Consider the following 25966-nt stretch of genomic DNA (forward strand, 5'->3'; position numbering starts at 1 on the left):
CTAAGGAGAAAAAAAAACACAAACCCAAAAACCATCAAGTGAAAATTGATATTTTCATTTTATTGATGACTTCAAAAATATATTGTACATGTGCATCTATAACATGCATCTGTAAATTCCTTTATACTTTTCTGCGATTTCCAGTTCATTTGCATGTAAAAATTTTTCTTCATGCAGTCTATGAGTAATTGCTGATTGTTGAGCTTTACTCGTATGTGTGTGAAGGAAAAGAGGTAGCACTCAGAACAGACAACTCCTTTTGTCTCTCAATAGTGGGTCCAGCTGTTGGATCAAAGGGGAGTCCTCACTTTGATTACAATTGCAGCCAGTGTAGAGAATAGGAAACTTTGGGCTAAGAGTAAGGTAGCTGTGAGAAAGTGGAAAAATAATTTGCAGAATTTTGCCTTTTCTAGTGGTCTAAATATATTGTAACCTGGGATGGAAAATTCCTTAACAGTGATTACATTAGCTTACGTAACATACCAAGATATTCGAAAAATTAGTGGCCTTAAAGACCAAACTGTTATAGTTGTGAAAGCTCCTCCAGAAACAAGACTTGAAGTGCCTGACCCAGTGGAGGTAAGGAGAACCTGACTTATCCTGCCAGGTTATCATTTTTCTATACATGGAGCAAGCGTGCTGTGAGTTTTACTGTGGAAACTGATGCCCAAGCTGGATTATATTAGCACACAGTACCACATTCATCTGTCTTAAAAGCTTTAGATAGATATTTATTTTTTTAAAATGAAGGAGAATCTTAAAAAATCATTTTACATAAGGCAATCGTTATTTGTTCCTTTTCTCTCAATTCCAGGGTAATCCATGCTATTTACAGATTATTCTCTCTTCTTACGCTTTATATAAAAAAAAAAAAAGAGCTTTTCCTTGACAGCTGAAAATTCCCTATTCATAAGCCTCTAAAATCTTTCTCTTAAGAGATTCAGCTCGTATTTTTCTAGCTTTATGTAGTTTTGGTCAAAAAGTTCATGGATAACTCAAAGGCTTAAACATCTGGATGACTCATATTACTGATATCCTAATTACAAGTGACATATGTTTTTATGTAGAATTCTCTTTTTTTGAAGTCTTAAAATTATTGTAGAAACTTATTTTTCTCCTAGAATCTGTTCTAAACCTTCCTTCTGTCATTATCTCTGCTTCATTGAAACTGATTTTAACACATCTGCATTAAACTTCTTACATTCTGCTAGCACACTTTTTGTTCGCTATTGTGAAATGTGTAGGAATGGGGTTTTCTTTTTCTTCTTTATTACAATCCCTTCTGTTTCTGAAGCTGCCTGGGTGCATCTTTGTCCTTCTGTTGCCCCTTGTTGCTCAAGCCACAGTCTCTCACTGCCGGTTTTGTCTGTGAGATATCTGGCTCTACTTCCTTTGTCCTCATTTGGTTTCTTTTCCTTATTTCAGGTAGGTGGCTAGGGTAAATTAGTCACTTTTCACTTCCTTTACCTGATTTTACAATTATGGAGAAAATGCTTCAGGTGATTCTTCTTTGAATATACCCTCAGGGAGCAGTTTTATATAATTCCTCTCCTAGTTTATGAACTATATGGTTCATCTGCAGCTGGAATTTTAGCTCTTGATGGCAAAAGTGTGCTGTTTTACAATTTCTGGTTAAAATGGAGACCCAAGTATGCTGGACAAATGTAAATGCTTTGCATGAGACAGAGCTTTAGAGAGGCATTTAGTGTACCTTATTTTTTCACTCAAAGTGCAATCAGAGATAAAGCTAAAACTCAAAATCCTCCATGCTGTGTTCATACCTCTACCTTATTCTTTTGTCTTTAATGTCTGGCTGGTTCTCCTGAGCCCAGAGCTACCTGCAGTCACAGGCTGCAGATATTCATGCTCTATGACTTCTCTTACCAAGATTCTTCACTTGCATAGATCCATTATGGTTTTCATACTTTCCCCCTCCCTCCCCCCCCCCCCCCCCCCTTTGATCCTAGGTGTAGGTTTTGGAAGAAAAAATCATTTTGCTGCAGTTAGGAAGGAATATTTTTTTATCTGTATCCATATATATATATATATATATATATATATGTATATATATATACACATATACACGGATGCGCATACACACACACCATTATCATTGCTTTCTTCCATGATTCTTTCCCCTGGGCATTACACTTTTAGATTTTTAATTCAGTGAAATCAGACAGGTAGAGAGAGAGAGATGCATACCATCATTAAAACTAGTGCCTAGACCTCCCTTATCCTATATACCCAACTCACTCATTTGATTTTTCGGCTTCAGGCTGTAAGAAGTCTTATTTCTTTCTCTCATTTGCAGTTATATTTCGGTACTGTCTCCAACTCCTGCTCTCCCCATCTTCTTTTTTCTAATTACCTATAGCATTGCTCTAAGTACTCCTTGCTATTTTCTGTGTCCTGGGGTACTCCTGTTCTTTTGTTCTCTGTATCTGTAAATGCTGTCTGCAATGCTGTCTAACTGCCAAAGCACAAATAATGTGAGGAACTTTTTGTGAAAGGGCACAATGATACGTGTTTGGAAGAAGTCTGCCAAGAGGTATATAATGTCTGTATTCATGCTTTTTTAACTCTATTAATGTAATACAGCTGTAGTAGGTTTATATTTAACCAGAACCATTTACGATTTTCCCTCTTAACACTATGAACAACTTCAGAATTTTTTTTTATCTGTCTGTAGTATGCCATCTCATTTTATTGCATCAGTGTGAAAGCTAAGAAAACTTGACTTTCTGAAATGGATTAAAAGTTCAGGAATACTTCTCAAATTAGAGTTACTTCTTTGAGAGGGCAGAAGGACCTCAAGCTTATTTATAAAATACGCTTTGCTGATGAAAACAGCTTTTTGTTGTTGTTATTTGGAAAAACTTCCCTGATAAACAGGTGAACTTAGAGCACTTTGAATTCAATCTGAATCAGAGCTGAAAGTTTTTTGGGGGAGTGGGGAGATTCTGGCAAATATACACAAGTACATCTGATATTATTGTTATGAATAACAATAAAACCAAAGTCTTGGATACCATTGTTCTGTTCCATCAGAATGCTCCAGGTTCTTACGATTGTTAGAAAATGTCAGGAGTTCAATCCTTTACCTCTCTCTGGTTGTGAGGAAATACATAAAATGATGGGTTTCTGAGATTTGTGGGCTGAAAACAGGAGGAAAAGCTTTTACATTCTCTTCCAGTTTACAAGATACATTAGCCAAGTCATCCTCAGAAGATGTATGGGGAGTTTCACATTTTTTTGGTCAGTAAAAAAATGTTTAAACATTCACACACCATTAAGAACTTAATGTGAATTGTCAGTTCTGTCAAGTTCATTACTGTAACACCTTACTGGCATTTGTTTTGTTAGCAGAGTGCATTGATACATTTATCTAGTACTCAAGGACCTATTGAAGTTTATCTGTGCCCAGAGGAAAATGATGCTCTCAGTCCAATGAAAACCTATAGTCAGGACCACAACGGAAATATCTCAAAAAACATTTCCAAAGGTAAAATGATTTATTTCTAATACTAAAAGCCTTCCTCTGCACTTTTGTACAAGATTTCATATTGAACTTTAGATATCCGGCTCTTATTTTTTGGCTTTATTTTTCTAAGAAGTGAAAAGGTAAGGTAGCCATTTTCCACTATGTCTTTCCGATGCATACTAGGGGAACAAATGTTTTCCTCTACATCAGGTATTTAAAATAAGTCTCATCTGTAACTGAAGTTTATGCAATATTGAAGAAAAACAATCTTGTTCCTGCAACATTTTCAAATAGGACAGTAGCAGCAAAGATTTGTCTCAGCACCAGGCAGAAATCCTGGTGTATTGGTATATACGGCTGCACAGTGTCACTGATAATATGTGCTGCTTAGAAAGTTTGTTCTTTGAAGTACTTCAGGTGTATGAATTCCACTGAAAAAAATGTCATCTTTCTCTTCATTTTATTCAGTAGTTGTTTAGATGTTGTAAACTAATATTTTTTACTAGAGAAGTCAGTGGTGACAGCACCGTGAGTGTTTTTTGAGAAGACCTTTGTAACACATCAAAACAGGCTACAAATGATCTGAACCGAAGGGCATTTTTTTGTTTAAATGATGCTTTATGAAAAGCCCTTTAGACTTTGTGTCATCCATGTCTATTAGTTCTAATGGGATTAAATGTATCATCTTCCCCCCCCACACACCCCTTCTCCCTTCTCTTACAGAAGTGGCTTCTGCTAACTCAGGACAAGGTGACTGCTCAGTAAATATGGCAACAATCTCTCCGCTGGCTTCTCCAGCCAACCTTCTACAGCAGACTGAGGACCAAATTCCCTCAAACTTTGAAGGACCATTTGTGAATCTGCTGCCTCCTCTGCTTCAGGAAGATTATTTGCTGAGCCTTGGGGATGAAGAAGGCATCAGTGATCTCTTTGATGCTTATGATTTAGAGAAGCTTCCTTCATTGGTGGATGAATTTATATACAGCTGATTCTCTTAAAAGATGCCTGTGTCTAAATCATGTTTTTAATGGAATCAAAACACATGCCATCATTCAGAGTTGTCCCCAACTTACCATAAAATAGCATTATTACAGAAACTAGGCTCTTGAACACTTCTGATATTTTAATTTAATATTCCCTAAAATACTACAAACAACAACTGAAGGCTTTTCCAAGGTCTTCTTCTTGACCCTAAGCTCCAGCGCCTTGTGAGTCAGCGAGGGCAAGCAGGTGACTGTAAATGTTTTTGTTTTCACACTCCCCCAGTCTCTGCTTCCCATGACAAGTGGGCTTATGGAGAAGGGCTCAATGAACTGGCTTAGTCATAAATAACAATTTTATAATAGTATTTCAGGTCGTGCCTTCTGCAGAGAATGCATGTCTTTTGAGCATCACAACATGGATTGTAGCTGCAGTAAACATAAATATGAAGTAATGCAAAAGTGTGAAATGGGATTCTTCAGCTACTTGTGGGAATGTTTAAATTGCTGTCATAATGCTCATTTTGAGCAGTGTATATGTCTCATTATGAGGTCAAATACTTATGTCCTTAAAAGCTTTTAATAAAAAATACACTGTAAATGTAGTGTATATTGCAAATATTGAAAAGTATAAAGTTCTGCCACTTCTCATAGTAATCACAGATTTTTAAAATGCTTGTGTGTGTGTGTGAAAGTAGTTTTTGTTGGTTGTTTTTTTAAACTAGAACGAAGATGCACAGTTCAATTTTACTGCCCCCAGTGTGCATTAGAACTGGTACATAAATTTTTGTGGTACTAAGTGGGGCTTTGTGTTAAGTGCCTACTAGAGATGCACTGTGGGTTTTTCCCTCTATGGAAAACACTTATGCCAAGCTTTGTTTGTTCAATATATCATATTTATCTCAGTGGGTTAGCTTCCTCTGCTTACAGCTTTTTATAATTCTCTTCGCCAGCAAAATGGAACTAATTTTTTTTTTTTCCAAAGTACATAACTGTAAGTACCACATCAACTGAATTGCATTTATTTTTTGAAGATCTTTGGTAGTATAGTATAATACCAATATTTATTTTTTTGAAAGTGAGAGGAATTCTAAGAAGTCTTAAATAATTTTTTTTTTTTGAGTGTAAAATATGTTGCCATGTTCTGGGCTAAATTAATGTAATGTTGATTAGATGATGCCCATATAATCCTTTTTGTTTGCATTACCGTTGTGCTTATCTGACATACTCAGAAAATTAGTACTATTTGTACTGTAGTAGAATATTATGTATGCAGGTTTTCTGGTACCATTTGAGTTGCTGCTATGAAAGCTCACACATGAAAAGGCAAGAAGTCACAGTACTAATAAGAAAACTGTATGACTGTGTGAGTTTTGGAATATAACAAATGTATAAAGGGCAACACATAAAGAACTGTTAAACAGTGTTAAGTGTGTGTTTATATGTACAAATGTGTGCATAGATCATTCAGCAGTTGTATTTAAGTTGATATATGTTTCAACTCACACTTTAGTTATCTAGCAGTTTTGTATAATAGAATTAATTTGTAAACACTGCCAGAATATTTTCTAGCTGGTTTGTAATTTTTTAAGAGTTTTTTTAGATGTGGATCTGTAAATAAAATTGTAGTATTTAAAGTTTTCGTCTTGTGGAAGAGGAAAGTAAAAGTTGTGTGAGCATGAAGATTTGTGAGACAAAGGGGCACTTTTGAGGGGGAAAAGAAAATGAAGACTAATGCAGACCATCTTTTTTTTTTTTTTTGTACAAATTAAACACTTGTCCCAATGTGTGTGGGCAAAATACTAATCTAATTTAGCTTTGCATTGTATGCTAGTTTAAAAAAACTGTAACATACTGTAAAAAAAAAAAAAAAAAAGAACAAAAAAAGCTTTTATGGTGAGTTTTGTAAATAGATTTATTAAAGGATGACCTGTTCTCTAGCTGTGATCTTACCACTTCAAATGGATGTAATTTGAATAAATTTTGTATGGTAATGAATCAATAAAAAGGATTTTTTAAAGAGTTTAGAATTGTATACTACTTTTAAAAATTATTCCTACTTTTGGTGCCTATCATACTTTTTCTTGAAATCTAGCTGTTCGTATTTTCATTATTCATGCTGCTCACACATTTGACACCAGCTATGTTTCAAATCCTTTTTTTTTTTTTTTTTTTTTGAAATCATGCTAACAATGAATTCTGTGGTTATCAAGCCAGACTGAAACAAGAACAAAATAGGACATGTGTAAAGAAAAACAGTAGGAGATCCAGAAATTGAGGTAGGTAGTATAGGTTTATTCTTGGAAATTTCATAGAGACTTAATTTTTCTAAATTAAGTAACATGACGGAAATTGTTGAGGATGTTAGCTTTCCTCCAGATAGTTGTCCAGAAGTGTCACTTACTAGTAGCTTTAACAAAAGAGTTCTGCTTATTAGTGAGTCATCTCCAATAGTACTGCACCAGATGCACATTTACTTGTTCCATCTTTCTGGTCTTGGTGATGCATGGCCAATAAATTCTGAGAGGAAAAAAAAAAAAAAAAAAGTATCAGGATCATAAAAATCACAGTAACATGGTTTCCTTGATTAAGTGTTATACTTCTGAGCAAGTCAAGTGTGTTTTTTCATCTTTCCTACACGCAAGGAGAAAGCAACAATTTCACCTCTTTATACCCTTGTCTGTACTCTGCACATAGCAATACTGAAGGGAAGACTACAGAGAAGATCCTCAGTTATTCTGTATTCCCAATAAACAGTAAGAGGGCCAGAAGGACCGCTTTCTCTGAGCTGTTTATAGCAGTGATGACAATAAATGTCTTCTTTTTGTCCTTCCTGTCATAGCTCCCTGACCCATTCTGTTTCTCTGATCTATAGCTGCCATAAGCACTTTTTAATTTGCCCCTAGCTTCTGATTGCTGTTTTTCTTTTCTCTTTCCTCTTGCTTCTGCTTTCTACATAGTTTAAGATGTGTTGAGCTGCAGGTAAACAGTTAAAATACTCCCTTCTGCTCCTCTGAGCTAGCACAGTGTGCTTCAACATTACTCAGCATACAAATATTAGTTTCAGGTAGGCACTGTTGTGGCCTACATCTGCTGCATTTCTTAGCTGCCAGCAGATGGAAAAAGGATTCTGAGAAATCTGTCAGAACTGGACTGACTGAAGGGCAGCTATACATTCCTTCACATAGAGGAGTTTACTCCTGGAGAGGTCACCATTTCGTTCCTGCATGCTTTCCTGCTTACTCCTCCACCCAGCGCTGCATCATAGTGATCAGAGAAAAAGGTTATCAAAAAGCTTTGGGCCCTCACTTCCCTGGCTGCTTCCCTTCCATAAGGCTATTAATTGAAGTACTCTAGAACAACTAAGGGTGTATCTTCTTCCAACCCTGAGCTAAACATGAGTTTTGTATTTCATTTTCCTAGTAGTTTTTGTATTTCCAAAAATGTTTACCTATTTCTGCAAAACCCAGAATGACTTTAGATGGTAAGGCTGAGGCTGGAGTCGGAGTCCATCACCCCTGGGGAGCAGGAAGTAAGCTACGCAGGCCGTCTAGGAAGGACATCTTCTAAAGCTTTTTTTGGGGAACTCGGGGACTGAAACTATATTGCCAGTCTTCTCAAGGTCATTGCTGGGGCTTCCAGCTGCTGTCTCTTAAAAAGCAACTTTCCCAGGTGGCCATAGCTAAGCTTTCTTACCACAGTCATCTGGTTCCCGTGCCACCTGCTGGGGCATTACCAGCAGCCTCTGTGCAGCTTGATCACTTTTTATGAATATGCTACAAAAGCAATTGAGACTTGCAAGCTTCAAAAGCACTTACAGGGTTCCCTCCATGTTGTGGCTACATCCTAGGACTGAATAGGACTGTGCTGGCACAAGGGCTGCTTGATATTACGAATTCTTGGCAGTGGGACAAAGTAAGGGCTCTGCCGGATCATGCTGAAACTGATCAGCATGGCCTATTTCTGTCACTAGGTATGGGACTCGCAGAGAGCTGCTGTTATTCCTACCCGGGAGCTGCTCTGGGAGCTCCCTGCCTCCCCTTAATAAATACCGTCCTGTGAATCTTGGCCATCTGGAGATTTTGGATAGGTCTCACAGGCTATCTATGCTCTGCTCTTTTAGTCGACCACAAAATAGTGCTGATGTCTGCCCAGTTTTGTTTAACCACAGGGCTAACTAACACTTGGCTAGTCAAGATAACTGTGGGGTAGGGCAGTGATCCCAGAATAGAAAAGTTTAATTCAAGGACTGCAAATGAAATAACTATAAAAAAAATAAAATAAAAAACACAGGAAACTGGAAAGGGAAGAGAATCCCTAACCCGCTAGGAAAGCAGTTAATATACAAAGATTGGTAATACATATATCACTATGTACTGACATACCAAGGACTACTTACACTGTACTGTGAAGGAGGATGTCTAAAATAGATTAACACATCTACTGATTTTAAGATAATTATCTTCTGGGCTAAAAATGCTGCAAAAATGATGAGTTACACATCACGGTGTCTTATGGAGAGTATCTCTGCAAAGTACATGCGTGTTTAAACAAGGATCAATCATGAAGGCAAGTGTATGTTAAACTGTAACCATGACTTTATCATAAGGCTAGATGATATTAAGAGTGCCTTAGTCCTGCCTAGAATGATTTGGTAGTAAAGCTTGATTCCAGTTAAGTGCTTCTTCCTTTCCATCCCAGTTTTCCTTTTCAAATGTCTCCCATTACTTTGTTGTTATTATCTTTTTTGTTGTTGTTTTTATTGTTTGCTTGCCAGTGAATGTTGCCAGATAAGAGTGACATAAAATAAGCACCATTTTTAAGAAAAAGGAGGAGGAGGAGGGGAAGCGATATTCATAGCAAGAAGTTGCCAAATTTTAGCAGACCAGTGGGCCTATTAAGGAATACACTTGGGGCTCTCATTCCCTTCCCCTCCAGGTGAGGGGGCCTACAAGCTGCTATCTGCAGTGAAATAATGGTTCGATGGGCTTGTAAAGAGAGCAGCTTAACATGTGAAAGATGATTACAAAGATGGCAGGTCTTATAATTCGAAGCAGGACACAGGGGGGAACCCCAGAAAATAAAGGTGCCATATAAAGTAACTTTTTAGGCTGTGTGCATTAAGAACAGAGCAATGGCATTGTAATGCTTTGGTCTGCAAGGAAACTGATCTCAAAATTGGTTTGGCTGCTCGGGGTCCCACATGTAGTGGTGAGCGTGGACACATGCTGAAGCGCATATTCCGAAATACGGATGGGGAAGGTTGCTCCTAGAGCTAGACTGGGGAAAAACAGCGCCAGGAACCTCAGCCATACAGAGTTAAGTGTGTTAACCAACGTCGTATGAACTGATTTTAAAGGAAAAGACCCAAATATCGTTGGATTTGAGTGTACAGTGGACGCCAAACACAAGCCCTAACAGCGTTAGGCTTTGAAGGCTGATGGAACCCCAGCGCCCTCAGGGCGGCCGCGCCCCGCCGCACTCTTTTGCCCTCCGCCGGCCGCCGTCGCGGCCCCTCCCACCCGCGCGCGGCGGCTGGCGGTGTGGGCGGGGCGGCCGGGCCGTGATGGCGGAGCCCGGCTGAGGTGAGCGGCGCGCGCGGGCGGTTGGCGGCCGTTAGCGCCGGGAGCCCCCTGGGGAGGGGGAGGTCGGGGTGCCGCTGGCCTCTTTGGCCGCCTGGCACGCTGCTGGCTCGGTTCAGGCCCCCGTCAGGCAGCACCCCCGGGTCTTTCCCTCCGCGCAGCTTCCCAGCCCCTCCGCCCCCAGCCTGTGGCGCGGCGTGGGGTGGTTGTGGCCACACTGCGGGACCCGGTGCTTGGCCGTGTTGAGCCTCATCCCCTTGGCCTCTGCCCATCCACCCATCCTGCCCAGGTCTCTCTGCAGGGCCTTCCTACCCTCCTGCACATCGGTACTTCACCCCCAGCTTGGTGTCCACTGCAGATAACTAAGGGTGTGCTCAATTCCCTCATCCAAATCATCAGCAAAGGTATTAAAGAGCATGGGCCTCAGCACCGACCCCTGTGGAGCACCGCTCCTGACCGGTCACCAGCTGGATTTTACTCCGTTCACCACCACTCTCTGGGCCCATGATTGCCCACAAGATGACCTGTTCCATCACCTTTCCTAGCACCAAGCTCAGGCTGACAGGCCTGAAGTTCCCCAGGTCCTCCTTACCACCCTTCTTATAGATGGGTGTCACGTTAGCAAGTCTCCAGTCATCTGGCACCTCTCTGGATGACCGTGACCGCTGGTAGATGATGGAAAGCGGCCCATCAGTCACATCCACCAGCTCCCTCAGCACCCTCGGGAGGATCCCATTTGGCCCCATGGACTTGTGATGGCCCAGGTGGAGCAGCAGGTCTCTATAACTGTTTGCACCTGAACTGTCTGGGCATTCTGCTCCCCATCCCAGACTTCCAGGTCAGGTGGCTGAGTACCCCAAGGATAATTGGGCTGGCTAGTAAAGACAGATGTAAAGAAGGCATTAAGAACCTCAGCCTTTTCCTTATCTTTAGTAATCATGTTTTCCCCTGTATCCAGTAAAGAACGGAGATTCTTCTTGGCTCTCTTCTTGCCATTAATATATTTATAAAAACATTTTTTGTTATCCTTGACTATAGCGGCCACGTTGAGCTTGTGGTGGGCTTTAGCCTTTCTGATTTTTTCTCTGCATATGCTGGCAACTTCCTTGTACTCTTCCCCGAGCTGCCTGTCCCTTCTCTCATAGGACATAAACTCTCTTTTTCTCCTAAATATACAGCAAAAGTTCCCTGTTCAGCCATGCCAGTCTTCTTCCTCGTTGGCTCAACTTAGGGCACGTGGGAGCAGCTTGCTTCTGCACCTTGAAGACTCCCTACTTGCGGAATGTCCAGCTTTCCTGGACCCCTTTGCCCTTGAGGACAGACTCCCAAGGGACCCTCTCTACCAGTGTCCTGAACGATTCAGTCTGCCTTCCGAAATTCCATAATAATAAAAAGTTGTGAATGCCTTTAGCTAAATTTTACTGTTAAACAAACTCTTGAAGGAAATTAAGTTTATGAAAGTGTGTTCTTCTTGTCAGTCTGTCCCTTTCCCTTCTTATGATCCAAATTTTAAACTCCTGTTTGAAGACTTAAAAAATCTGGAGGAGGAGAAATCTGAAAGGATACATCAGACTCTCACAAAAATATGATTCTATAAAACAAGGACAAGAAGATTACAGTCTGGGTGAAGAACGGGGGAAATTCGGCAACTGTTGCAGCTTGTCAGTCAGTCAGCAGGTGTACCCCATCTTATCCTCTGGAGGCTTTAAGCATGTCAAAGTAGAAAACAGATTTCTGCAATGGCAGGATGAGTACTTAATGGGCGGTAACTTCCACTCATGGTTTTCTGTCTGATAGTTGTGGTAGTTCATGCTGTATCTTTTTTTTTTTCTTATTTTTTTTTTTTTCTCCAGGTTTATCATCCAAAGGGATTTCGGTCGTGCTTAAAAAGGTATGAATTTAGTTGGCTGTGTTCTTTCTTTTGTGGGCCGTGGAAATATATTAAGCTTATTTGTTTTGCAAGCTGTTCCGTTGTATCAGAAATGTTTCGAGAAGAGACTGGGGGACCCAAACCAAAATGCTTTTTTTTCATTTCCTGTGTTGATTACTATTACATATTCCTATGTTCTGTTAGCAGTATAAAGCAGTGTAGGGGATGTCGCCTTTTTTTTTCCTCTTCAGTGTGAGCAATGTGGAGCTTCATGAGCTAGAGCAGGCGTAGGCACACAAAGGGGAGTTTGGGATGAGCCAGCACCTGAACAGTTAAGCCATGTTGTTTGTTATGTACTGTATAAACTTGCCTCATTTTGTGTTTTGGTGTTTGCATTTCCATATAAAGCCCTGCTGGTAACTGAAAATCTACCCTCACTTGTTTGCACCAGAACGGATTGGTAGTGAAGACGTAGGAGTGGTTCTTTCTAGTCCTGTTACTTTCTGAGAAACCAAAAAACTACCTGCAATCCCGTTCTCAGTTCCTGTAAGATCATCTAAAAAGCGTTTAACTGACATCTTTATCTGGTGTCTGTATTTCTGTATAGCAGTTAAAAGGATTAAAGTTTAGCTTGGTGGATAAAATCTCATTTTCCCTATACTTGCATGCTTTGCAGGACAAGGTAGTGATATGACCTCTACTAAGGTCAACTCCTATTTGTGTTCAATTTAATATTTGACATTGAAGCAGAAAACTTCAGCTTTCTTGTTTTAAAAATACCATTCTTTAGAAATACATGTTACCATCATTAAGTGTTTGCTCAGAGATGTAGTCAGCATGCACCTAGATGAGAAGACAGAGGTCTAAATTTGGAAGCCAGTTCATCTCTGGAGTTAGGTTTTATGTAAACTGAAGCTTCTGCATTATTCGCTCTACCTCCATTAGTTTTTGTTGTTTAAACTGCTATTGTGGAAAGTCTATGTAGACCAAAACAGTAACTCGTTTATTGAGCTAGATGTCTGTAGCTTAATGGTAATGCTGACTCAGTAATATTAAGCCAATAAATGTCTGCACAATTATGGTGCTTCTGAGTGGGAATTCTAATAAACTTTTAGAGTAGGTGCTTATACCAAGAGTCTTTATTGCAAGACTTCTCACAGCTTCTTTATTCTTTACATTTCTTTTTTAAAGATCCTGGCATTTTTCTTCTAGAAGAACGCTGAATAATTAGATGTCTCAATTTCAGGTTTATCTTCTCTGTGATGTCATTATGCTCCTGCTAAAGTTACACAGAAATGTAATGGTTCAAGTTGTGTGAAGTTTTCCTTAGAAATATATTTTGCAAGACTGACAAAAACACTCATAATGGGAAAATGTACAGGCATTTTACTTCTTACATTCTTAAATTATTCAGGAGAAAAATCTAAAAGAATATTGTAGACCAGTAGCCTGAATTTTCTGATCCCCAAATGTGTTTTACAGAAATTAAAGCCTTGTTTGTTTCGTTCTTCACTTTCTGTTAGGGCAGTGTTGTATTTTTTTCTGTGAACTTTGTGAAGTGTTTTGTGCAACTTTTTTTTTTTTTTTTTTTTTGAGACGCGTGCCAAGCCAGGTTTGCAGTGGTAAATGAGAGTTAATTCTGGTTAAGGATTAAGTGAGGTATGTAACTAAGGCAGTAACTTTTTTTTTGTAGGCTACTTTAGCAAATTACCTTTTTCTGATCTGGATCTTGAGATTTACTAGGAGATACGTATATATACATATTTAGATATGTGAGCATACATAACGCCTTTACTGATGAGAAGCATGCAAAAGTTCAAAAGTATTTACTTTCTTATGGAAAATAGAACTTAATGTGCTAAAACATCACTAAAATTTTACTAGTCAGATCATAATATTTTATATTAGCTGGGTATGCTTGTTTAACTTCTTGCACCTGAGGACAGGAGTTTTGATTTTGCTGTTGTGCTGAATGAATGAATTGAGATGAAAAGCCTGGGGGGTCAGGAATTCTAGGAATGTTTCAGTTGTTTTGTATTCTAATGGACTATGAAGACAAGTTGAACTGCTGTGCACCTATTTTCAGCACACGCATGAAAAGTCCACAACAAGCTCCTGTGCAGGCATTTGAATGCTGTCTCCACAATTCTTCTCATGTTATGTGAGCAGAAGTATACCTATCACATAACGTGAACTCATTATTTCATTATCGTGCCTGACATGATCAAGAGCACTTGCATCTTGGATATGTGATGCCAAAGGAGCTGCAGGGTTTTTGAAATAGAAGGTAAGGTACAGGTTATTCAACAAACAAAAACCCTGTATCTTCCGTGTCTCCATCTCCCTGCCTGTCAGAGGGATCTCAGGAGAAGACAGTATCAGGAAATATCTTGGGATAATTGTGTGCCAAAGGTCCCTCATGTGTGCTATATTGCACGTGTATGTATATCTGACTTTTCGTTAGAATCTGACTTTGTATTCAGGTGCTTGCTAATACCATTCTTCTCTAATGCTTCTCAAAGATGCCTGCTGCCTGTGATTCAGTGCTTGAAGACATTGAAGACATTGTGTCAGCACAAGATCCAAAACCCCATGATCGGCAGTTTGTAAGAAAGAATGTTTTTCCAAAAGTGCGAAAACGCAGCTCACAGCAAAATACTCAGACAGATGATGATCCCCCAAGTGACAGGTAAATTCTTCCTGGGGTAACAGGGAAAACCCTTTCTTTCTTCATTCTTCATATCTCATGTGCACTGTCAAATTCTAAAAATAAGGTGGGAGTTGCCATTATCTCATAATACAAAATCTGAATACAGTATAAAAATGAATAGTGTTTATAAGATATAATGAAAATGAATAATAATCCCCTAAGCAAGTTTCTCCTAGACAACTCTTTGTAGAGAATATTTATGATTGAGATATTGATTACTGAAGTAATTGGGGTAGAAAAATAGTTCCTGTTGCTTAAGCATTTCTGAAAAATTGCTTCTTTTTAATTACTTCAGTAGAAGCTGAGCTCTTCAGAATGCAGTCCTGGAGTAATCTTTTGACATCTGGAATAGGAAATACAAACAAAACTGTGAGGATGATGAGAAACTGATGCTTAATAGGTCAGAATGAGATAAAGTTTATTAGCTACTAACTGCAATGGAGGTGTATCCAAACGTATTGGCCGTTGCTGAGAGATGTTCTTTACAGCTGATGCATTTGTAATCCTTGAATTCGTCATTTTTTTCAAGGTGAGAAGGGCATATTAAAAGTGGGTCTGTGTTAAATTAAAACAAAAACCAAAACAGCAACAACAAAACAAAACCATATAAATCTTTGAATGCTTTTCCTGTCCTTCTGCCTTTTAGATGTTTTTTGTGGAATATGGAATTCCTGTTTGTAATTATGTAATACGGGGTTACAGTCTGCTTTGTGAAACCTGTGTTAGTTGCAGACAATCTAGCCCTGTGCTCTGTGTGTGAAATTTCCCATGATTCTTATTTGTGTTGGGTAAAAGTGTTATCCAGAATAGTCAAAAACTTACACAGGACATGCAGTGAAGGAGTCTGCTTGAGAACTCACTTATATAGGAAGACCTACCTTTTAAACAATGAGATGTTCAAATCCCAGTTGCAAATTGTTTTATCTTTTTATCTTTCTTTATCTGATCCATTGCGGAAATTGTAAAATGCAAATGAAGGTAACAAAGGCAACCTGTCACACAAACTGTCACAGCACAAGAAAACCTTTTCTGCATGTTACTCTCTTAAAAATAAAAAAAAATAAATAAATCAAAACCCAAAAACAAATCAAAATGACTGTGGTCATTGAATTGGCATCAAGAACTGGTGCTTGTAATGGCTCTAGAGCTGGCTTAAGGAGTCCTAACCCGTGTTTTTTTCTGTTCTGAAGAAGACAGCCATAAATTATTAAAGAGCTTTCACTCTTTCACTTTTCCGTGAGACAGGCAAGGATATAACTCTGTGTCTAGAAATTCCACCACTGTTTTAAGATTGTTAGATAATTCTGTGTGTCTGTTTTCTTCAAATGTCTTTACTTTTGTGGTTTCAACTTTCCGCTTAAAAAATGCCTGTCCCAAGATAGACTTTTAAGTCAATTTTCCCTTTAGAAGTGTAGGTGTTTCTCTGGGAAGATAGTGGAGGTGGGAATTGTGGAAAGGATGGTATCAAAACAATATTGAAACTGTTCTGCATTCAGAACTTACATATGTTCAAAAAAAATACTTGTCTTGCTTAAAAAGAGCTTTGTTCCAGTTCTGAGATTTACTGTTTATTCAAGCTCAAATGTAAAGAAGCACTGAAAATGTTATCTGGTACTCTCGTGAGTTGGTCCTGCCCCACAACTAAATACCCACTCAGATGCTTCTTCATCCTTCCCCAGCAGGCTGTGGGAGAGAATCAGAAGAGCAAAAGCTAGCAAACTTGTGGCTTGAGATGAAGCTAGTTTAATAATTGAAGGAAAGGTGTGGAATCACCACCTCCTGCAGCAGACCAGTGCCCAGCCAGTCTCAGAACAGGGGCTATTTTGGAAATATAAATTCCCAGTTTTTATTGCTGATTGTGATGTTACATAGTGTGGAATAACCCCAGCGTGCTTGCAGGGGAATGTGCAGTGTGAAAGAGAGAAAGAAGGCTTTGACTTTGTGCAAGCACTGCTCAGCAGTAGCTAAAAGATGGGTATTTTATCAACATTGTTCTAGTCGCCAGTCCAAAGCGCAGCACCATGTCGGTGGCCATGAAGAAAGCTAACTGCATCCCAGCCAGACATGATACTCCGCTATGTGAAAGTTGCATAATCATGATGTCCTTGTGCAGCTGTTCTGGAGCTGATATTGCTTACTGTGTTTTTGGAGAATTACAGTTGAGTCTGTTCAGTGGGCTTAAAGGGGAAGCTCGTTTCTCTTAAGTTGCCTTTTTGATTCATTTCTACTTGACAGCATTATTCCTGGTGTTCAGAAAATCTGGATCCGTACATGGGGATGTTCTCACAATAATTCAGATGGTGAATATATGGCTGGACAGCTAGCCGCATATGGATACAAAATTACAGGTAAGAATATCAAAAAATTTGCATAATTCAGCATTTGTGGGTAAATTTGGGAAGTGTCAAGCTGCTGTCAAATGTCTTTAGGTATTTAGCATTATATGTGTTTTCTGCTGGGGCAGGGTTGAACCATTCTGTGTGAATGATCCTTGTTTCTATAGGGACAGTTGGTGTAATGGAGGTGGAATGTTACAGGATTGGATCCTGTTGAGTTGGAAGAGCTGTTGAGTTATTTCTCCTCTTCCTTTGAATATCTTGAAATGAGACAAGAGGAAGCATTTTCATGCCAACCTAAAACTGAAAAGCAAAGCAAAACAAAAAAACAACCGAACTTGTGGTTCACTGGCCATGTTTCATCTCCTTAATGCAAAAAGCGTCAAATGAGAAGCTGTGTGCAGCTGAAAACAGACTGTCATGTTTTAATGGTGAATTATTACCTGAGTACCTTTGTATAGCTTATAACTAGTTAAAATTGAAATACAAATGTAAATTTTACTAATTCACTTTTTTTTTTCCTGTCTTGCATTTAAACTTGGTACCTGCTTTTGCTGAAAACCTGCAAGGTTTTCTTTCCTGACATTTTGCCAGAACTGTTTTATTTCCGATTTCACAAAATGCCTGTGTATTCTACTGATCAACTCATGGCATCCTTGAACAGTTACATCTTTCTTTTTTGTGGTTGATCTTTCTGTATGTGTCTGAGTAGAAACTGGAACCTGAATTATTCAAATGGTGAACTATTTTAGGGAAACAATGCGATTCTTTAATTAGCAGTTCAGCTCTGAAGTAGGTATGCTCTTCTCACAGACAAGTGGAGTGCTGGTGCAGAAATCCTTTTTTGTGGCAGCTATTTTTGTAGACTACAAATGAGGTATCAGCTTGAACTTCTGACTTGCTTAATCTTAGCTTCTCTTTACCTTATTTTTTTCTAATGCATCGTGTTCCAGAAACTACTTCTGTTTTCATAGGCTTTTTAATATTTGGCTAGCTGTCTTGTGCTCTTGGAATTTTATTGGAAACAACATAGGAAAAGTGAAGGAAGAGACTTTGTAAAAAACATTTTTATTCTTTTTCTTTTTAAAAAAGGAACTGTTTATAACTTTGAAATAGAAATAACTTTACATTTGGAATCTGAAATTGAGAACTAAAAATTTAATAGCAACTGCAGTAGCTGGGTCAGAAATACGTTTGGTAATTTTGTTAATTGCATATGAGATTGACTACTAGTTTCTGATCGTTATTGAACATCTTAATTTAGTTTGTGTGTGTGCATAAATATGTTTAAAAAGTCTGGCTGAAGTGGTAGGCAAAAATTACTCAGTGTGATTCTTTACTAAAATTAGGTAACTTCTTTTTAAACGTATATTTAAGGAGCTCTGGAAGTTGCATTTTTGTTCAATAGAATGAAAATATTGATTACAAATTCTGGTGAAAGTAAATTTTTACAACTATATCTGTTGAATGTTCTCTTTCATAGAATGTTAATGAAGCTGGAACCAAGTGCAAGTATTGCGAGTAGCTGTATGTGAGAATGAGGTGGTGAAGAGGGCACCTGCCTTTCTGCCCAATGTAGTGATGCTTTTGGCAACAAGTGCGTATGAAGGGGTTTGCTCTACTACTGCTTGGGTTGCAGATCATGTCTCAGGGTTTCATGTCAGGACTGATATGATTTGATGTCTTAAATGGGCATGGAAGACAGGATGCAGTGTACCTTCAGCAAGCTCACAGACTGTCAAACTGGAGGAAGTGGTTGAGAGGCTAGAAGCTCGTGCTGCTGTTCAGATGGACCTTGATAGACTGGAGGAAAGGGCTGAGAAGCCACATGAGATTGAGCAAAGGCAAATACAAAATCTTTAGGTTGGAGCAACTAGCTGGTGGTAAGGGTGGGGTGGGCAGAGTGACTGGAAAGCAGCTTTGTAGAGGAAGAGTTTGGCATTGAGGTAGACAAGAAGCTGAACATGTAATCGGAGTGCCCTTGCAGCAAAAAAGGACTAACTGTGTCCTGACCTGTTAGCAGGAGTGTAGCCAGCAGGTCCAGAAAAGTTACTGTTCAGCTCCGTTTGGTGCTTGAGACAGCATTTGGAGAGCTGTGTGCAGTACTCCAGAGTGGGCCCAGTTTTGGGCTGCCCAGGACAGTGTTGTGCATCCAGTGAAGGGCCACCAAGATGTTTAGGGAGCTGGAGCACACAGTGTATGAAGAGACACACTTGGAGGGATTGGATTTCTTCAGTGATGGCTAGTAGAAGGTCCTAGTTGTATGCTAGGATATGGAGAAGGCATTAGATGATCTTTAAGGTCCCTTCTAACCCAAAACATTTTATGACTGTAAATAAAAAGTGTCTTCATTAGCCTGTTTCTTGCATGTTCCTGAGCTTTTGAGTCAACACTTCAGGAGTTGAAGACATACTGGAATAATGTTCTGGTTCTAGAAAATAAGATGTGATCTTTACTTAAAGTTCTTGTTTCTTTGTAAGGAAAGGGAAATGGTCAAGCACTGTCTCTGGTGTCTTCTTTCATTCTTGCCATTATATAGTATTAGGAGGAAGAAAAGGAACATCAGACAGACTTCTGTTACTAACTAGAAGTTATAACAATGCTGTTTGCTTTAGAAGTTGACTTAGTCAACACTGAGCATTGATTTAATAATGTCTTCTAATTTTAGAAGTAAATTTTTGACTTGTGAAAATCTTCCAATACTATTCCTCATCCTTTTTTATTGCGTGGATTTTACCCTGTTCCTGATTTAAACTCTGTTCAGGAGATGCCAAAGTCTTTTTTCTCGTCTTCCATCTGCTTTGAAAATGTTCTTGTTTGTGTAAGCACTCATTGCTTTTGGTAGTGGCTATATGCAAGGGTGAAAACCGAGGGCTGTGCTGCAATTTGGATTGCAGTTTGCAAACTGTGAGTGCAGCAAAGACAACCTCTGTTTGGGGGAGAGAGTGGTGTGAGTCGGCAGTGTATAGGCATTGCAGTATCAGCAGCACTGATGGAAAATTAGGAGCTGCATTAGCTTTGCAAAAGGCAAAGGGAAGCCAGAAGAAGAGCTGAACCTATTTTTTGTCTGTTTTTATAGTGTGAAGGTGGGCAGTGTTCTGAACAAATCTTGCATACCATCTTGTGAGAACACAAAGCTCCTTTGTGTTGGTCTGAGCAAAAAGAAGTGTGAGGACCAGCTGGTGTTGGCGAAGGGCTGTGCCATGGTATTTGTTCGTGTTCTGTTCTGGAAATATTATAGCCTGTGGTGGCTTTACTGGTTCTAAAACTGGTTTTGGTTTCTTGGCAGCATGACTCACAATATAGTTTAGATATGCCTGTGTATCTAATAGTGCTCCCTTTGAGGTAGTTCCTGAAGAAAGAAATCCATGGTACAGACAAGTAATGTCTATTGTGGGAAAGGGGATCAGGGTGAGGTGGGAGCTCTCCCTTACTTGGAGCCTGATGATTGTTAGGGAAGGGAATTCAGTGGTATGTGTGCCACGCAGCAGTACTTTCTCTCTGAAGACTGCTGCTGAGCATATGTGGTCAGACATGGAAGCGGTTGATTTCTGAAGCAGAAGGTTGCATTAGCATTTAGTTGGCATCTGTAGGTTTCTCTCTTTGTGGGATGGATGGTTTTTAGCCTGACATTCTTGTATGCGTTTTGATGGATCAAGCAGTTAGGCATGCTTGTTACTTCGTGATAATTGCTTCTGGTTCAAGGCAGTGTAGGTCCAAAGCATTCCCTTCTCAGTCATTGTAAAACATGCTGGGGAGAGATGGAGGGAGAAATTAAGAATGCATTACAAATACCAGAAGAATGTGCAGTAACTTCTCTTGCGAAGAGGAAGCAAAAAGTGTTGTTAATAAACATTCAGCAAAACTGAACCAGTAACTGGTTATCCACACTACATCGCTTTTTAGAAATTGATGCGAGCACAGAACTCTTTTTCCATCCTGTAGGGTGGGATTTCAGAAACAAAAAGCAGGTGAAGTTTTGTTGCTAATTCAGTGGGGTTGGATTTCATTTAGCACATAGGAACTAGGCTATTACAGACTCTCAGCTTTATTTGTGCAATTTCAGACCAGTCTTTAAGGTATCCTTTATGTTATCTTGAACAATTTATGAGTTTGTTGGATGGAAGGATGCTGTTTCAGAACTGGGCACTGAGGCATTGCTTGTATTAATTGTGTTGCATAAACCATACTTTCTTGGACTTTGGTCATCCACATACAGACACAGCAGAGTATGCTGCAGCATCCATTTTATTCATCCAAGTGGAAAATAAAGAAAATGACTACAACTGTTCAGGTATTGACTCTCAATTCATGAAGTACAGTTCATAACTTGATGTCTTGTTGTATTTTTAAGTGTCATTTTAAAAGTACTTCCCTATTGCACATTTTAATCATTTTAGATTTTGATTTATTTCATAGATATGCAGTAGATATATAATCTCCTCTTGAATAGCTTACTGTATTCTTTACATTTGTTAACTTAAAATAAGCTCTCTGTGGCCCACGGGGTGATTGAAGTATTTTGACTAAGATTTCTACTGGCTTCTGGTATATGATTTCAGTTGCTCAGAGTCAGCAGTTGGTCTTTCCATTTTTCTCTCTCCACCCTGTTATTAACACTTCTCTGTTCCTTCACAAGTGTTATGTAAAACAAACTACAGCAATTACTGGGTAGATTTGGTGTGGTATGAGCCATCCTTGTTATGAGGTATTTTGTTTTAGAAGCTAGGAGACAAATCCTTATTAGCTGCTCAGTAAGTGCTCGGTCTGTAGCTTTATTAACCATAGAATTCAAGTGCAGTCTTTGCTTTTAGATTTGTACTTCTCAAGTAGTTGTGATTGTAGTGCCAATTCAGGGAAGAAAAAAAAGACTCTTTGCAACCTTTTCTGCGTGGGTGGAGGGAATACACAAAATAACCCAAACTACCTTTCTGGAGATGACAGGCATTTCAGTTTTCTCAGACAACACTGCATTTATTAAACTGTCATTCTCAGAAGCAGCTGAGCAATGTGGAAAAGTGAGCTGAGGTGTAAATCCTATGTTGTTCTATACCCATGCCGAAGAATTCTATCCATATATTTGCATGATCACAAATCCTGCTTGGTTTTTGCATTACTTGGTAACCTTATACACCTGCTTAACTACCCATGTAACCTGTTTCTTTTTCAGATTCAAACTGACTGATATAATATGGAAGTAAAAGCTTTTGGTTGGTGATACTGAAAGAGGCAGTACAGTTGCTTTGGTCCCTGTTGTTGAAGTGAGGTAACATGGACAGTGAGATTGAGAGCATCCTCAGCAAGTTTGCTGATGACACCAAGCTGAGTGGTGCGATCGACAGGCTGGAGGGAAGGGATGCCAGCCAGAGGGACCTTGAGAGATGGGCCCATGCGAACCTCATGAAGTTCAGCAATGCCAAGGTCCTGGACCTGGGCTGGGGCAATGCCAAGCACAAGTACAGCCTGCGAGGAGGATGAATTGAGGGCAGCCATGAGAAGGACCTCAGAGTGGTGGTGGATGAGAAGCTCAACATGAGATAGCAGTGTGCACTTGCAGCCAGAAAGCCAACTGTATCCTGCATCGACAGAGGAGTGTGTCCAGCAGGTTGGGGGAGGTAATCCTCCCTCTCTACTCTGCTCTTGCGAGATCCCATCTAGAATGCTGCATTTATCCCTGGGGTCCCCAGCACAAGAAGTACATGGGCATATTAGAACAAGTCCAGAGGGGGGCCCTGAGGATGATCAGAGGGCTGGAGCACCTCTTCTAGAAAGACAGGCTGAGGGAGTCGGGGTTGTTCAGCCTGGAGAAGAGAAGGCTCTGGGGAGACCTTCCAGTATCTAAAGGGGGCCTACAGGAATCTGGAGAACGACTCTTTGTCAGGGTGTGGAGTGATAGGACAAAGAGAAATTGTTCTAAGTTAGAAAAGAATTAGATTTAGATTAGATATTTGGAAGAAATTCTTTACTAAGAGGGTAGTATGGCAGTGGCACAGGCTGCCCAGCCAAGCTGTGGATGCCCCATCCCTGCAGGTGTTCAAGGCCAGGCTGGATGGGGCTTTGAGCATCCTGGCTTGCTGGGAGGTGTCCCTGTCCATGGCAGGGGGGTTGGAACTGGGTCATCTCTAAGGTCCATTCCTACCCCTGTGATTCTGATAGTACGTTCTCTTGCTTTCAGAAGGTCTAAGCTGGTGATGGTCACAAGCTTGCTTTGGGTTGTGGTTCTTGGGCTTGAAAATCCTTCTCTGTCATGCACAGGTAGCCTGTGAACACTTGGGGTGTGGGTGTGTCTTTTTGTTTTGGTCAGTCCAATTCTTCAGTGCTGTTGAAATAATTGATAGAGTTGTGATAAAATGTAAAACTTTTGTGCTGAGATGGTTAAGAGGATGAGGAAAGATGAAATGAAACACAGAAAAATAAAAAGGTGACAGTCATGGGCCGGAACAGATAGGACTACAAGAATTTAGATATCCAAGATTTCCTTGGGAAGAAAACAGGTATTTTCTGGTGCAGTAGAAAGTGCCCTATGAAGCAATGAGTGGGATAATGGTCTGGAGTTGTTGGATTGCTTTCTTGCAGTGCAGAGTTAATACAACATCGTTCAGTCATTCTTATCTGCAGCAGTCTTTGTTCCCCAAGACTCTGTAAACTAATCTCTAATTGTGGTTTTGGCAGCTGTGTATTCTGGTCCTGTGCTCTCAGTAAAATTGCTTAGCATGTGTGTGGCCTGAGTTCTGTTAGCGATCACTTCTGACTTGTAGCAAAATGCAATATGTATGACCTCTTTGTGGTGAGTTTTTCCTACCTCAGCTTCCTCAGTATCAACTCCTTATTCCCATTAGGCAAGTTTCTGTTACGTTGGGTATCTAGCTTTGAGGCTGTCGTTTCTGTTACAGGATACGTCTCCTCTGATTCTCAAACTGGGAAATGTTCCCCTATTCAAGGGGAACATTCAGCCTTGTAATGGCTTCATGTACCACTGCCATTATGACTTCCTATATCACTTGATCTGACAACTGTGTGCTGTTCTCCTTATCCCACTTAAAACTGAAATGATTCACCTGTTTTTACAGTCTGTCTCAATTTTCTTTCACAGTGCTAGCAACTGAAAGCTGCCAGCAGGCCTAAATAAATCTTATGTGTACAGTGTGTTCAGTAACACTTGTATAGAACTTATATAGGTAAATTTAAGCATGCACACATGTTTAGGGTTAATTCAAATGGCAAAGAAATTGGCTGCACGTGGTTGTGCAATAGGGTTTAGTTCTGGCAGTGCTTCTTGTAGTACAGAAGACCAAGTTTGAAAAGGATTGAACCATGGAAGGTAAATTGGAACTTCTGGTAATTTGCATCCTCTTCACTGAAATGTGTCCCTGTAGCAGTTGGAATCTGTAACTGAAGCACAAATAGCAGTGATGAAGTGAGTTCAATGTAGTCATGTAAATGATGTAGACCTTTGTAGAGCATTCTACTCAGATGTTGGTTTCAAATGTCTCACAGTTCTTTGTGCTATGAGTAGTTATTTATAGAAGACTTACAAAAGCTAGCAGGAGAGCAGACCATATTTTTTTAATAAATTGGAGAGATTTTTGACAGTGTACTCTCAGAGGTATGAACAAGATCATATTTTAATCATAGCGCTTTTAGGAGCACCTGTAAAAGATTTGTTGTTCTGGGTGACTTTGAATTGTATTATTGTAGGTACTTACTATATAATTTGGCTACTGTTCCCTTTGCTAGTAAAGATGAAGCTTAGCTGTATGCTCATTATTTTTGAGAAACTGCTTAGGGCAAAGTTCTATAAATTTGCTATGGTCAGTCATTGCTGTACAACTTCTGTGTTAAGATGGTTTTAACATGTTTTGGGAATGCTTTCCTGACAATTGCAGTACTACCATCTGTGCATGTGTGAGTTGCTGTTGTTTTTTTGTTTCTCCATGAAGGCAAGGTAAGCCTAGTGAGTTGATTTCTGGCTTGTTGCTGATCAGAATTTGAAATGTAGCTGAACTGATTTTGAACTGTGCTGTATCTCAAAGTACAGAACATTAACCTATATTGTTCTTTCTGTCAGTCCTGAGGGTGTATTAACAGACTAGACTGCCCTGTGCTCATAGAATCACCTAGGTTGATAAAGACCTTCAAGATCACCAAGTCCAAACATCAGCCTGACCTACTGACTGCCATCACCAAACTACGTATGCCCCTTAGTGCCACGTCCACATTACTCTTCAGTTCCCCTGGGGACGGGGACTGCACGGCGTCCCTGGGCAGCCCATTCCAGTGTTGACCACCCTTTCTGTGAATGTGCAATCTAACCCTCCACCCCTGGCGCAACCTGAGACTGATTGTTTCCTCATGTCCTATTGCTTGTAACCTGAGAAAGGTGACCAACATGCTCCTTGCTGAAATCTTCTTTCAGGCAGTGATAGAGAATGACAAGGTCTCCCCTCAGCCCCCTCTTCTCCAGACTAAACAGCTCCAGTTCCCTCAGCCTCTCCTCAATAATCTTGTCTTCTAGCCCCTTCACCAACTTCAGTGCTCTTCTCTGAATGTGCTTGGGCAAGTCAATACCCTTCTTGTAGTGAGGAGCCCAAAAGTGATGGAGACTTGTGGGTTGCAAGACGGGCTGGAGACAAGTGGAAACTATTTAAACAGATTTGAGATACGAATTGCGTGGTTTTTTTTCCCTCATTGATAGGAGCAAATAAAGTCCTTCTTTCTCTTTATTTTTTTTTCTGTGTAATGGAGCCTTGTATTTCCCTATTGGCTGTTCATTGAAAAGTAGGGTAATATTTGTGTAAGCCTGGATGGATGTTTCTAAAGTTTCCAGGTGTACCAAATGAGTCCAGTGACCAAGGAAACAAGTAAAGGCGCATATAGATGTTTCTTCTCTCAAAGTCCCATCCTTGGGGTGTATCTGCTGCTGTCTTAGTTCATCTGTGCTATTTGTGTATACATTTTTCTGTGATACAGCATGTCTCCACAGGTCCAATTGGCATAAGCTGCA

At 39.8% G+C, this 25966-nt stretch overlaps 2 protein-coding genes across 11 annotated transcripts in view; both read left to right on the forward strand.

Moving 5' to 3' along the window:
* E2F3 (E2F transcription factor 3) overlaps nucleotides 1–6487 on the forward strand; it is a 44436-nt gene extending 37949 nt beyond the window's left edge. For 3 of the 4 annotated variants that reach the window (XM_027451218.3, XM_038175087.2, XM_027451220.3), the window contains exons 5-7: nucleotides 465–579; nucleotides 3367–3505; nucleotides 4208–6487. In XM_027451218.3, coding sequence (XP_027307019.2) covers nucleotides 465–579; nucleotides 3367–3505; nucleotides 4208–4473 — 520 coding nt within the window. In that variant the 3' untranslated portion in view covers nucleotides 4474–6487. The remainder of the gene's footprint in view (nucleotides 1–464; nucleotides 580–3366; nucleotides 3506–4207) is intronic. The other variant, XM_027451219.3, reaches the window with a different exon arrangement.
* A 3472-nt stretch (nucleotides 6488–9959) lies between these two features.
* CDKAL1 (CDKAL1 threonylcarbamoyladenosine tRNA methylthiotransferase) overlaps nucleotides 9960–25966 on the forward strand; it is a 494283-nt gene continuing 478276 nt past the window's right edge. For 6 of the 7 annotated variants that reach the window (XM_072033334.1, XM_027451212.3, XM_027451213.3 and 3 more), the window contains exons 1-4: nucleotides 9960–10049; nucleotides 11900–11937; nucleotides 14439–14605; nucleotides 16862–16974. In XM_072033334.1, the coding sequence (XP_071889435.1) occupies nucleotides 14439–14605; nucleotides 16862–16974 (280 nt within the window). In that variant the 5' untranslated portion in view covers nucleotides 9960–10049; nucleotides 11900–11937. Of the gene's footprint in view, nucleotides 10050–11899; nucleotides 11938–14438; nucleotides 14606–16855; nucleotides 16975–18445; nucleotides 18560–25966 lie in introns of those variants that run through there. The other variant, XM_072033337.1, reaches the window with a different exon arrangement.

The sequence above is a fragment of the Anas platyrhynchos genome, chromosome 2 (assembly GCF_047663525.1).
Source record: "Anas platyrhynchos isolate ZD024472 breed Pekin duck chromosome 2, IASCAAS_PekinDuck_T2T, whole genome shotgun sequence".
Taxonomy (NCBI): domain Eukaryota; kingdom Metazoa; phylum Chordata; class Aves; order Anseriformes; family Anatidae; genus Anas; species Anas platyrhynchos.